The sequence below is a fragment of the Protopterus annectens genome, chromosome 2.part1 (assembly GCF_019279795.1).
Source record: "Protopterus annectens isolate FY-2018-M chromosome 2.part1, PAN1.0, whole genome shotgun sequence".
Taxonomy (NCBI): Eukaryota; Metazoa; Chordata; order Ceratodontiformes; family Protopteridae; genus Protopterus; species Protopterus annectens.
The window spans coordinates 1,702,285,652-1,702,298,604 of NC_056729.1; the positions used below are offsets into that span (position 1 = coordinate 1,702,285,652).

At 41.4% G+C, this 12,953-nt stretch overlaps 1 protein-coding gene across 1 annotated transcript in view; it reads left to right on the forward strand.

Moving 5' to 3' along the window:
- PGD (phosphogluconate dehydrogenase) overlaps window positions 1-12,953 on the forward strand; it is a 282,202-nt gene that overhangs the window by 54,038 nt on the left and 215,211 nt on the right. The window contains exon 2 of the mRNA XM_044063148.1: window positions 60-135. Within this exon, the coding sequence (XP_043919083.1) occupies window positions 60-135 (76 nt within the window). The remainder of the gene's footprint in view (window positions 1-59; window positions 136-12,953) is intronic.

Genomic DNA, 12,953 nt, shown 5'->3' on the forward strand with positions numbered 1-12,953 from the left:
CATCATATGTGTGACATGTAAGATGGAAATTGTTACTAATTATTCCTTTTTCTTCTCAGAGCGGATATTGCTTTGATTGGACTGGCAGTGATGGGCCAGAATTTGATTCTGAATATGAATGATCATGGGTTTGTGGTGAGTAGAATATTTTTATTAATTTTAGGTATATAATTTTTTTTTTTTTTTTTTTTGCATAATAGCTGTTATTTATGTATAAATCAGTCCACCACATAACATCCATATCTAAGGCTGTCATTGTAATGTCATCGAGACCTAAGGATGTCATCGTACCACTGTACTCGGCCCTCATGAAGTGCAATGCACCCTTTGGCATGTACCTCACCAGGCACCTACAACAGCTGGAGCGTCCTTAGAGGTTTCTCACCAAAAAAATATAGGGTATAACCAACATGTCATATGCAAATCGATTAAAAGCCTTATCACTGTATTCAGTTTCCCACCGATTACTGAGAGGTGATCTGTGCCTGCCCTAGAAAGGCAGTATCTGACCCAGCCCTGATGGAAATGTTGCATATTGACAAAACTAACTGCATGAGGGTTACCCGCTCCAAAGATCTAAACCTGATCTGTGACATGAATATATCATGCTGGTGAAACAAATATGTGTCCCAGAGATTGCCCATCTGCTGGGATAGACTTCCTATTCATGTGAAGCAGAGCCCTTCCCTGACCATCTTCAAGCACAATCTAGACCAATGGATGGGAAATCACAAATTCACTCCTGGGGTGACTCCCATGTCCCTTATGGACTGAGGCAGTCTGTAAAAATAGTCAAAACTCTGCTTCCTGAACCTTGTTATCTTTCCCCTAGGGATAGGAAATTGGGTAAAATCTGGGTGAAATTGGCTAAGCTTGTAAAGGCTCTTGAGCTATTACCCTAGTTGTCTACTATGAACCTATGAATGTATACTATTTTGACTCTGACACTGAGACCTAACCTTATAGCCAAAGTAGCGCCACTTGCTGGAAGGATGTGTCACTGCAGTCTTGTCAGCCAACTTTCAAGAAGGAAATGGATATCAGGCCGCATTTCTGTGTGTGGTGATATTGGCAGAAGACATTTAAGTATTGGGCGTTTCATACACATTCTTGTAACTTTAATGCATAAGTAGTACTGATGTTGAATTTTCATCCTTACATTGTACAGCTTATTCATAGGTTCATAGGTTCATACTAGGCTATCTGCCCTGATACAGTGACACAGAAGTGATACCCGGGGTAAACCTACAATCTCCCATCCACTCATCAAGATTCCGCTTGAAGAGAGTCAATGAGGGACTCTGCCTAACCTGGACTGGGATTTTATTCCAGAGTGAAGGGAGCCTCTGGGTTATGAATCTGTCCCTCCAGCATGTCCTATTTATTTCAGTGCTGAGGTTTAAGTCCCTCGAGCACGTAGCTCGATGGGATTTGGATTTTCTGAGGTGCAGCATGTCCATTAATTCCGGGTTGGACATGGCTTTATACGTCAGGCACAGATCGCCTCTGAGCAGGCGGTATGCCACTGAGTAGAGCTGGAGTTTCTTTAACCGGGCAGCATACGGCATCTGTTTGAGCCCCTTGATCCTCTTGGTGAGGTACTTTTGGGGTCTTTCCAGTTGCTGCAGGTGTCTGGTAAAGTACATCCCAAAAGGGGCATTGTACTCAATTATGGACTTGATGAGGGATGAGTAAAGAGGCACGATGACCTCCCCTGATCTAGATGTGAATCCCTTCATGATTAGGTGGGCTATATAAAATGTTTTTCTAACCACTTTGGCCACGTGGTTGTCAAATGAGAGATTGCTATCAACTTGGGTCCCCAGGTCCCTAATTACTTCTTCTGTACTTAATGGATTACCACCTATGTGGTAATTTCTGGGCACTTTGTTTTTGCCAAAGGGGATGACAATACACTTTTTGGCGTTTAGCTTGAGGCCATGGCTCTGGCACCAGTTGTCTGTTTCTATGAGGCCCTTTTGGAGGATACTTGTGTCGGCTGGAGAGTCTATTATGGCGCCCAGTTTGCAGTCATCTGCGAACTTGGTCAGCCACAGTCCTTCCATGTTGGCCTGTACCTCCGAGAAATATATACCGAACAAGAGAGGTCCCAAGACTGAGCCTTGTGGGACGCCACTTGTAACTGGTTTGGAGTCTGACATGGCTCCAGCTATTCTAACCATGTGGGTTCTGTCCTTGAGCCAGTTTGCAACCCATCTAGTGACATAGGGGTTTATATTTAAGCTGGTGAGCTTATCTATAATGCCCGAGGTGGGGTATTGTATCGAAGGCTTTTGCGAAGTCCAGGTAGGCTGTGTGGACCACCTTCCCCTTGTCAATGGCCTTGGTGACTGTTTCAAAGAAATCGACCAGGTTTAAGAGGCAGAATCTGCCCTTAACAAAGCCGAACTGGGTAGGATCCAGTGTCTGTAGGTCCCCAATATCTTTATTTATAAAGTCCTTGATGATCCTTTCCATAGCTTTGCAGACCAAGCTAGTCAGGCTTATGGGGCGATAGTTTTCAGGATCTGTTGAGGCACCACCTTTGTGGAGAGGGACCACTGTTGCTGTACGCCACTCTTTGGGTACATATCCTGTAGTAAGGCTGAGATTGAACAGTAGTTTTAGGTTTGGGTTTAGCTCTTCTTGGAGTTCATGTAGGACGCAGCCCGGGACACCGTCTGGTCCCATTGATGCTGTGTTTCTTGCTTTGGAGAGGGCAGCTCTTACCTGAGCATCTGAGATGTCAGGGGGGCAGCACTCTGCTGGGATAGATATTAGCCCTTTTGGTGGGGAGGGGGGAGAAGTTTGCGCTGAACCTGTCAGCTAGGATGTTGGCCATGTCTGTGGGTTCAGTGTATTTTTTGTCATTTTGGACTAATTCTGAGCATATCTGGGAATTCCCGCCCAGGTTCCTAACATAACTAAAGAAAGCCTTGTGATTATCCTTAGTGTCCTGTGCAATTTTTCTCTCGAAGCTGGCCTTAGACGATTTTATGAGTGCCCGTAGTTTTTTGCTAATACTGATCAGAGATGCCTTCCCCTTTTGGGATTTTGCTCTGACATGTAGTAGCTTCCTCCTTCTATTGTATAGTTTGTTTATGGCTGGGGTCCACCAGACAGGACGTCTGCCTTTGGAGGATTGGGTCTTGGTTTTGTTTTGGATTGCATGATCCATGCATTCCTGATGGTGTTCATAGAATGCGTTTATAAAGGATTTTGTGGTCTGGGCCGCATTATCCACAGACCCGGGGGCTTTGAAGGATTCCACCTCGGTTTTGAGGAGTGTGAAATTTGCTTTAGAGAAGTTTTTCACTGTGGTTTTCTGGGCATGCGGTGGGGTCGGGATGTGAATATCCAGTGAGATTAGTTTATGGTCTGATCTTACCAGTGAGGGATATACTTTTGGTCTGGAGTATAGAGTCCCCATGTTGGTGATGATCAGGTCCAGTATGTTTTCCCCTCTTGTGGGAGTGGTAACAAGTTGTTCCATAGCATTTGAGTTTATAAATTCTACGAACCTTTGGGCTAGGATGTTGGAGCTAGAGTAATGCTCCCAGTCTATGTTTGGGTAGTTGAAGTCACCCAATATAATGGTGTTTGGAGAGACCTTCATATTTTCCAGTGTTTTCAGGAAGGCCGAGTGGGGTTCCTGGGTTTGGGAGGGTGGTCTGTGGCAGGCTATAAACTGGAAGGCAGTTTTACCCACTGTTAGTTGCACATGGATAGTCTCTGATGCTTCGTGCTGTGCCACCAACCTGGAGGTGTGGGTATCTTTGACGAATATTGTTACTCCCCCTCCTTTTGTGGTTCGGCCCAAGTTTTGGAGCCGAAAAGCATGGTATGAGGTATAAACTGGTAGTGCTGGGGTGCTCTCGAGAGCCTTGAACCAGGTTTCTGTTACTGCACAGATATCGATGTTCTCCATGCTAAGGAGAGTTTAGAGTGCGTGCATCTTGAGGTTTAGACTTCTGGCGTTGAGTAGCATTACTCTTAGTTTCTTATCCCTTTTGATACCTATGGAGGTGGGTTTGTCTTTTGAGCCTTGCCTAAAAAAGGCACTATGGGGGTAGCAAGAGCCTTTGCCAATATCCGAAAGCCCAGGGGTGACCGGTGCAAGCCGTCCCTAGCGAAGCATCGTGGCTTGTCGAGCATGTCATCCCAGGCTGACAGGCATTGGATCCCCTTTGAATGACACCAATACTTAAGCCAATTGTTGAAATTGATAATCTTGTCTTCATACTGTGGCATTATTCTTGGTGAGGGTAAGATGCTACTCAAGGTCAGGGTCATACCGGCCTGGGCTACATGCTCAGAGAGCTCCTCTGTCTCTTTCCATGTAGTCCAGGGAGGTACGTCTCAGGTCATTCACACCAGCATGGGCAATGACTGAGTCATATTTGTACTTGCCTTGGAGTGACCTGAGTGCTTGTGTTATGTGGTGGATCCTAGCGCCCGATAGGCAGCTCACTGTGACCTTCTCCTTGTTCAGCCTGGTGAGCGGGACGTCAGTGTGCCTGATGATAGTCACCTATTACAAGTGTATCAGGTGTGTTGTTTAGCCTTAAGGGCTGTGACTGTTCGGCACACTGGCTTTGTGAGCTATGTGTTGCACGTGTTTTGTTTTGGGGTAGCGGTTGCTTGGGTGTCTGCTTTGGAGGTCTCTGCTGCTTAGGCAGATTTTTATTTAGAGCCTCCAAGTATGTTTTTGTGTGTTTATGTGTTTGGTTTGCTGTCGTGGTAGGTCTATGTGAGACTGGAATTGTAGTGAGTGTGGTTTCCTTCTCCTCCTGACTGGTTACGCCAGTACTGAGTTGAGAGAGAGCTTAGCCTCCAGTTTGGCTATATGGTTGCATCTCTCACATGTGTTGGAATTTGTTGGGAGGAGGAGAGGGTTGTCTGTGTACATTAGGCAGTTGTAACATTGCCTCAAGATTCCCAGGTTCACCAGCTGGACCGGAGAGGAGACTGACAACTGACCTTTGGACATGTTAGAATAGTATTGGGAATTCCTTTATAATTGAAAAAAAGGGCCAATGGGGAACAAGTTACTCAAGGGGAGTTTGTGAGGGTGTAGTGCTTTTAATTTTTTAGTGCTGACTTATGTAATTGCTTTAGTGAGCAAGTGCTAGGCTTTTGCGTAGGAATAGGGTGTTTATTATGAGAACTAGATCAGTTCCAAGGCTCAAACCCAAATAAGCGGCGCTGCTCGATGCCGCGCTATGCACAAAATCACGCAATGCCACGCTACAGCGGGTTTTATACAGGCGGACTTGAAAGAGCTAGAAATTGGCCCAAAACAGCCTCACTTTTATTTTTACTTTGTTGACAATGTGGGTATACTGCTCCAATGACTGTTTTCAGACACAACTTTGGTACAAATGTACAGTTAGAATAATAGTAGAAATGACAGCCATTCAGTTCATAAATGGGAGTAGGTCAGATACAGACAATCTCGTGTATAGAAAACAGGTTTTATACAATAAGTAAATTCACTTATTCTTACGTGTTCTACAGTTTAGTAAAGATGACATTGCACATCTTTTCTATTAATGGCCTTACAATTCTTCTTCATTTGGCTTTTCCCGGTTAGGGGTCACCACAGCGGATCACCTGTCTGCCCATAATTGACAGTGGATTTTTACAGTGTCAAGTTGCCAGCCCGGCACCCAACCTTCCACAGAAGGCACACACATGCATGCACTTACACCTAGGTCCAATTTAGGGTGTCCAATCCACCTACAGCATGTCTTTGGGATGTTGGAGGAAACCGAAACACCCGGAAGAAACTCATGCAACCACAGGGAGAACATGCAGACTCCACACAGAAGGCACCCCAGCTGAGAATCGAACCGGAGAACCTCTTGCTGTCAGGCGGCCTCCCTTATTTATGGCCTTGCAATGAACAGAGAAAAAAATAATTTAGAAGGAGCATTTAAATTTATTATACAAGTGAAACATTTTGCCAAAAAACTGACCTTAAAAAATGTGGTTGAGTTATACACCTCAACATTTTAGTGCAAGAAATGTGGGCAAAGCCAAAATGATGGGGGGGGGGGTCAAAGGCACAAAAATAGAAACAGATTTTAAATATTGCTCTTATAAACTTAGAAAGTTGCTAGAGTAACAGTTTTTGCACCAGTATGCATATTCTGAAGGATATGATGTCTGAAACTCAAATGTCTGTCATTATTTAGTATCTTCAGTCCTCACTGGTTTGCCCGAAATCCACAAATTTTATGAGGAACTGACCAAAAATTTGAGCCAAAAATCTGAATCTGGACCAGTTGAGAGGTATGGATTGAGTTGTACTTTGGATATATGGCAAGTTAAGAAAAAAATCTGGCGTTTTTGTCAATAAAACTTCCTGCGAAGGAAAACAAAATATCTCCAAACATAAAATCTGTTTGTAGAAGTGATTAAAAGATGCTGTGGCTGCTTCTTGTTATCACCTCTGTGATTATGAAAAAAAGTGAAATAAACAATAGCCACAGTAATATTTGAGTTTGCTGCTGTCATTCACTGCTACTCCTCCACCCTGATTGCTATAAAGGCAGTCACATTGCATTTAATTTGCTGCTGTCATTTACTGCCACAGCCCCCACCATAATCATTATAATGACAACAGTAATATATTTGACTTTGCTGGCGTTCACTGCCATGATCCCCTCCCTTGATTGCTGTAGTAGAAACAGTAATGTATTTTAACTTGCTGCTGTCATTGATAATCATACTTCCTCATATAAGTCACTGTAATTACAACAAAAGAAAAAAAATGTGTACCTTTGCCTTACATGGAATGTCTGTGCAGGTCCTGCTTCTGTTTAAGATGAGGAATTAATTAGGGTGTGCCTTACTCATGAATTCATTCAGCAATTATCAACTTTATTTCAGTGCTGATTAAGATAAAGTAGGTAATGAGATGATGAAAACAGTAATGAATAAATCCAATACTTTTTTCCAGTTAAGACATCATAATCTTAACTAGAAGCAATGCACTCCTGTTTGCACTTATACTTGCAGAAGGGTCTGTGCACTTTAATATGTTTTGTCCTCAATGTCCCTGATTTAACATGAGATCAGTTTGTATAGGAGTAGGCATGCTAATTCATTATACGTTATTACCAATCGATATACAGTCAGTGTATTAGTAAATTTTTGTTAAAGCTCTAGGTTACAACTCACATTGGTGTTTGCCTCTCAAATAAATGGCAAATATGGCACCAGACCCAAAACATTCAGTGCTGCAGTTTCTACCAGGATGTAGGGGAGTCTGAGAAACAAATGCACAGAGCTTAGATTGATGCTTTGGGGTATTAATTTCTGAATCCAGTCACTCCCCAAGCTGTGGTTGAGACAGTAGTACTTGACAAAAGTGTGCATCAAAGATCAAGTGGCCATGATGCAGTTGATGGCGGTGAAGACATTCATTAAACAAACAATGAGAGTGGCTTCTTCTGTTACTGGAGTGAACTTTGACTGTCGCATTTGACAGTGGTTGGTTAGCTGCTAGATGGCAAAGAAAAAAAAAAAATCAGTCTCCACTTTATTTGGAAAATGTCTGCTTGGCAAAAATAAAACTTTCCCTATTTGCTGCAAAGGACATGAAAAAAATAGTCTTTCTTCCTAAGTTTATGGACCTTGATCAGGTGACATATAAGCTCTATCTTCCATAGCTGCTTCTGATGCAAAGAAAGTACTGAGATTAATTAACTGGATTGGGTACAATTTCAAAGCCACCTTTAGAGGAAAATGTGGGTTTATTCCGAGAGACACCCTGTCTTTATTTAACACCAGATGTGGTTCCCTATTTATAAGGGCAGGAAGCACTAGGATTCTGTGTGCAGAGGTGATGACTACTAGAAACAGCATTTTCCAAGAAACATATTTAGTGCCACAGAGAGAATGGGCTCAAACAGTAGATGGGCAACACAATCTGCCATGATGTTCAGAGTGGTCCATCAAAGGAGGAAGAGGAGGCTACCCTCCTAGGACTGCTTAGGTAACTGCTGCTAGATCACAAGCCAGTCCAAGACAAGGTCATGATATGCTCAGACAGTTGACACATGCACCCTGACTATAGAATAACTGAGGCAAGTGTTATACAGGTATCCATGATGCATCAAGAATGCCTGCAAACAGACTGATATGAGTAACTTTTATAAGCAAGGATATGGCATCTAGGTCCAAGGAAGTAGTAGTACCACTCTACCCAGCCCTTAACAGACCCATCATTGAGAACAGTGTCCCCTTTGGCATGTATCTAACCAGGCATTTGCAACAGTTGTAATGCCCTCAAAGGTTTCTCACCAGGAAAATCCAGGATATGAATGCACTACCCTTCACAGATTGCCTTAAGGTCTTGTCTCTGCATACTGTCTCATACAGTTTACTGAGAGGTGATCTATGTGTAGCGTATAGGGTATCCTCAGATCCAGCTCTGGTGGATCCTTTGCACATCTGGAAGACAACTAGCACCAGAAACACTAAATCCAAGGACATTAATTTTGTCTGTAACATAAATAGAACCTGCTGGAGGAACCAATATGTGTCTCAAAAGGATCCCCATGCTATGGAATAAACTCCCCATCCCCACTAAGTAGAGTTCAGCCCTGACCCTATTCAAAAGAAACCCTGATCATCGGATGGGAAATTGCAACTTCACCCCTGGTCTGGCCCCCATGTCTCTGATGGACAGAGGTCAACAGTAAGTAAATGAATCTCCAACTAACATACCTCCCCAGATAGTCCTTAGTTACCAGTTTACTAACGTACCCCACCATGTAGGAGTCCAAGGAACTCTGGGATACAACTGGGTTGGGCTACATGGCTAGGCTTGTAAAGACCCTGGTAGTAGTTAGCCTAGTATGAACTATGAGCCTATGACACAGAGCATGATTTCAGTCAGACTGTTTCCATTTGGAGGCATAGGTCTACCAAATGGAAGGTATCCTATTAGCATTTGACCTCTGAGATCCTAGCTTTCATATGCGATGAGATCATGGGTCTATAGCGAGAGACAGACTTTGTAATTATGCCATCCTCTGTGGTTGGGGTATTACTGGCTTGGACCAGAAAAGTTTCCTGTATTACCAGGAATTTTGGAACCTGAAGTCATGTCCATCTTAGCTACCAGTGGACAACAAGAATAAGTTTTAGTCTTCCTTTCATGAGCTTTGCAGTGAAATGTGTAATATTTGGGAATAGCAGGAATGTGCATAACAAACCTGTATGTGAGAGAAAGAGCAAGGGAAAAGAGAGAGAATGCATCCCCACTACGTGAACTGAGCCGAAGAAAGGGGGGCATACTTCTCCTATGTAGAAAATAAGTCCCATCTCTTTTGTGCTACCCTTCTGGAAGACCCTGATCAGGCAGAGCCTCTGAATCCGCAGTTCCAGGAGAAGGCTGAAAGAGTACCTCAATGCATCTACCAGCTTGATCACTTGAGGAAGTGTTATTGACTGACAAATGTATTATTGTTTCCTGGGGCTCAATGCCAGATGAGTAGCATCTTCCTGCACAGGGAGTAACCTTGTATCTCCTCTCTTGTTTGGGTACCAAGTACCACACCCTGAACTTGTCTGATTGAGGAAAAGCCCCAGAAGCATTTTCTTCATGGCATTTAGGGCCAGCAGAACTGGCCTTAAATCTAGCTAATCCAGCTCTACCATGAAAAGGTAATGCTTTTTTTAATGCAAGTCATTTAGCAGATAAAGTAGTTTATAAGATAATAATAAATAAGTTAATAAGGACATTTAATAGAAAAATGAACATTTCCCTGTGCTTATACATTAAAATGTGCTGTGGCACAAATTTATTTTTGTTGTATTCTTATTTGATGTTTCATTAATTAGAATGTTGGACTAGTACCTTTATTTTCTGTCATTGTAAGGTCTTGAAGCAATAATTAGTTTTATACTATGACCTCCAACATATAACTTCCTTCTGAGCAGTCAAAAGGAATTTTATTTATAAGTAGTCAAAGCTAACCAGAGAACAAGGAAAAGTGTCTTGCATTCCATTACACCAGCTAGTAAGTTATTGAGGATTAAACAGTGTGATTTTGTAAGTAAAACCACATTCCTAGAATTTATTCATAAATAGGAAAAAATAAGAAGGCCCATGCCCTGGAATCCTCAGAACAGGGTGATATTATCATATACGCCTTTGCCAAAACAGAAAACTTTTAATGTTCATATCTGGTACCTTATTTTCTCATGACATACAACATAACTACTTGCACTGCCCTAATACAATGCTAGCCCCCCCCCCCCCATTGAATGTGTCATAAGACCACTCATACAGGTGAAGTATAGGCATAAAAACTGCATAGTAAATGAAACAGACTTGGAAATATTCTGAAATGCTGGCAGATGTTGCTCTGATACGTATGCAAAGTGTTCGGAAGGAATGCATTAATTGTCATTTGGATAATGATGCGTTGTCATGACCAATCCTTCTTTTCAGTGTGCTTCTCCACCTCTCTTTTTTGTACTACTGATCTAGTTCTGTGCCCTGTGCCAAATTATATTTCTGCAAATAAAAGGCAGAAGCAATACGCTTCCCTTAACACCCCCATCTTTCTCAGTTTACGTATGCTGTAGTAGTATAAAGCTGGAACTAGTCATCATTGCAAGTTTAAAACAGCAGGGTGAAAAGAAATGAAATAAAGGACAGCATGCATTTTAAAAATTGGCTTAACTCTCTTAGAACTACATCTGTATGAATAGCTGCTGCCTTTCTGATTAATGGATGTTTTAAGGGTTCCTCTGATATTTTTGTGATTTAGAAAATAGCGTTTAGGATTCTGCTGTAAATATCCTAATGTACAGCAGTTTGTGCTCACATAGTCGTGTAATATTCTTACGGACTGTGTACCCTACACTGTCAAAATAAGTCTAGATTGTTATACAGCTTGTGCATTTTGAGTACTGCTGTTCCACCGTTTAGGTAGTATTAATGCTTTACTATGTTTTCCGAATAATTCACCTTGATGTGGTTGAGACTACTAGTAAGTAGGTGTAACTAGTAGTATAATAAACAATATTACATTACTACTGTTCTTCTAGTTATTGTGAGCTTTTTCATTTTGCACACTAGAGGTTTATTTGTACTAATATGGTCCCTAACTGGTACTGTTCTTTTCCTCATCTCTACAGCTGGAAATTACATAAACAGTAGCTGGTCTTCATAAAAACTCAAAAATGTCACTGTTGTAGGACAAAGAAGAAAATAAAATACTTCAAAGTTGAACCCAGCAGTAAAGTCCTTTGGAACAATTTAAGCTTACTCATAAACATTGTGTTTGCCACCAATAGGCTGAAACCCATTCTGAGAATATGGGAGTGCAACTGGGAGCACTATGTATGCGTATGAGGACTCTGTGCCCCCCGAAATAATTATGGTATGTATTTAAGCACCTTTATTAAATTATCACTTAAGACATAGGCAAACATACACAGAAAAGAAAACAAACCATATTGACATTTTCCATTTACATACATTATATATCACATCTTTTCTTTCTTTGTAACTGTCATCAGTCCAGCATTACATAAATTGCTTAATTCCTACCTTTCCTTAAACCTTACTCCTCCTCCTGAATGTAATTCTGAATGTATTGTTCCCACAGTATTCATTTATTTCTATGTAATTTGCTCCTTCCTGTTTCTAAAAATCCCTGTTCCACTTATTAATCTCTTTTATAATATTCAGTACTTCAAATACAGTTGGTTTAGGCTTTGATTTTCATTTTCAAGTAACTGCTTTTTCTGCAGTGAACAGAAGTGAACCTTTTACGGCCTTGATGTGTCTAAGCAATTCATATCCTGTGTCTCAACTAAAAAAAAATAATTTCCTTTATTATAGCCATTTGCTCACCCAATATTTCTGAGAGAGTACTTTGTAGGGGATTTCTAAAATCTGTCAACTCATTACACTCCCAAAACACTCTTTCTTTCCTATCACACCTCCAACATTTGCTGTCTACCCTTGGAAAAATTCATTGAAGTGTGCTTGGGGTATAAAAATACCTGTAGAAACCTGTCCAAGCAAAGATCCCAAACCTTCTGGATTGTATATGTGGAAACCATACATTTGTCCTCCCATTGTTCTCTTGTAAATTGCTTTTCCAGTCTCTTTTTTCCCAATCTTTTTGAACCTCCTCTGATTCGTATAGTTATCATGCAGTATTTTATATACTGTACTAATTATCCCTTTTTAATAGCAGTTTCTGTTCTAGATTCTACTAAAAACTCCACCAGAGCAGGTCTTTCATTTATGATTCCCCAATCCTTTTCTCTTTGCCTATACTCTGATATCAATCCCTCGTAGGAAAGGCAGTCTCTAGCCTGCAGTCCAAACGTTTTGTTGGCCTCATTCCACTCCATTACCTTTTCCTGTCTAGTTATTTACTCATGGTGCCTTTGTCTCTTTTTTTTCTCCAGTAAATTCCAGCTGCCTCTTGCCTGTGCAGTCTCTAGCCTGCAGTCCAAACGTTTTGTTGGCCTCATTCCACTCCATTACCTTTTCCTGTCTAGTTATTTACTCATGGTGCCTTTGTCTCTTTTTTTTCTCCAGTAAATTCCAGCTGCCTCTTGCCTGTTTTCTTTATACTACTTACAGTCATCCCTGTTAGCAGAATCGCCTTTCTCCTTCATTCTTGCATTGCTTAGTTCTTAGAATACTTTCTGCTACTTTATAAATCTGGTATTCCACATGGTTGTTGTTTATCCTCCTTAAGGATCTGCATCCAAAATTCTACTCTCTCTCTTATTTCTTGCACATCCCCCTGCTTCATCATCATCCCTTCTCATTTTGAATAATAACTTGCTGCATGTGTTATGTATTTGAGCCTTAACTGTGTAGCTATAAAATACCCCTTAAAATCAGGTAATTCTAAACTACCTTGTTTTATTGGAATTATCAACTTACCCACTTACCTTTTGCCTTT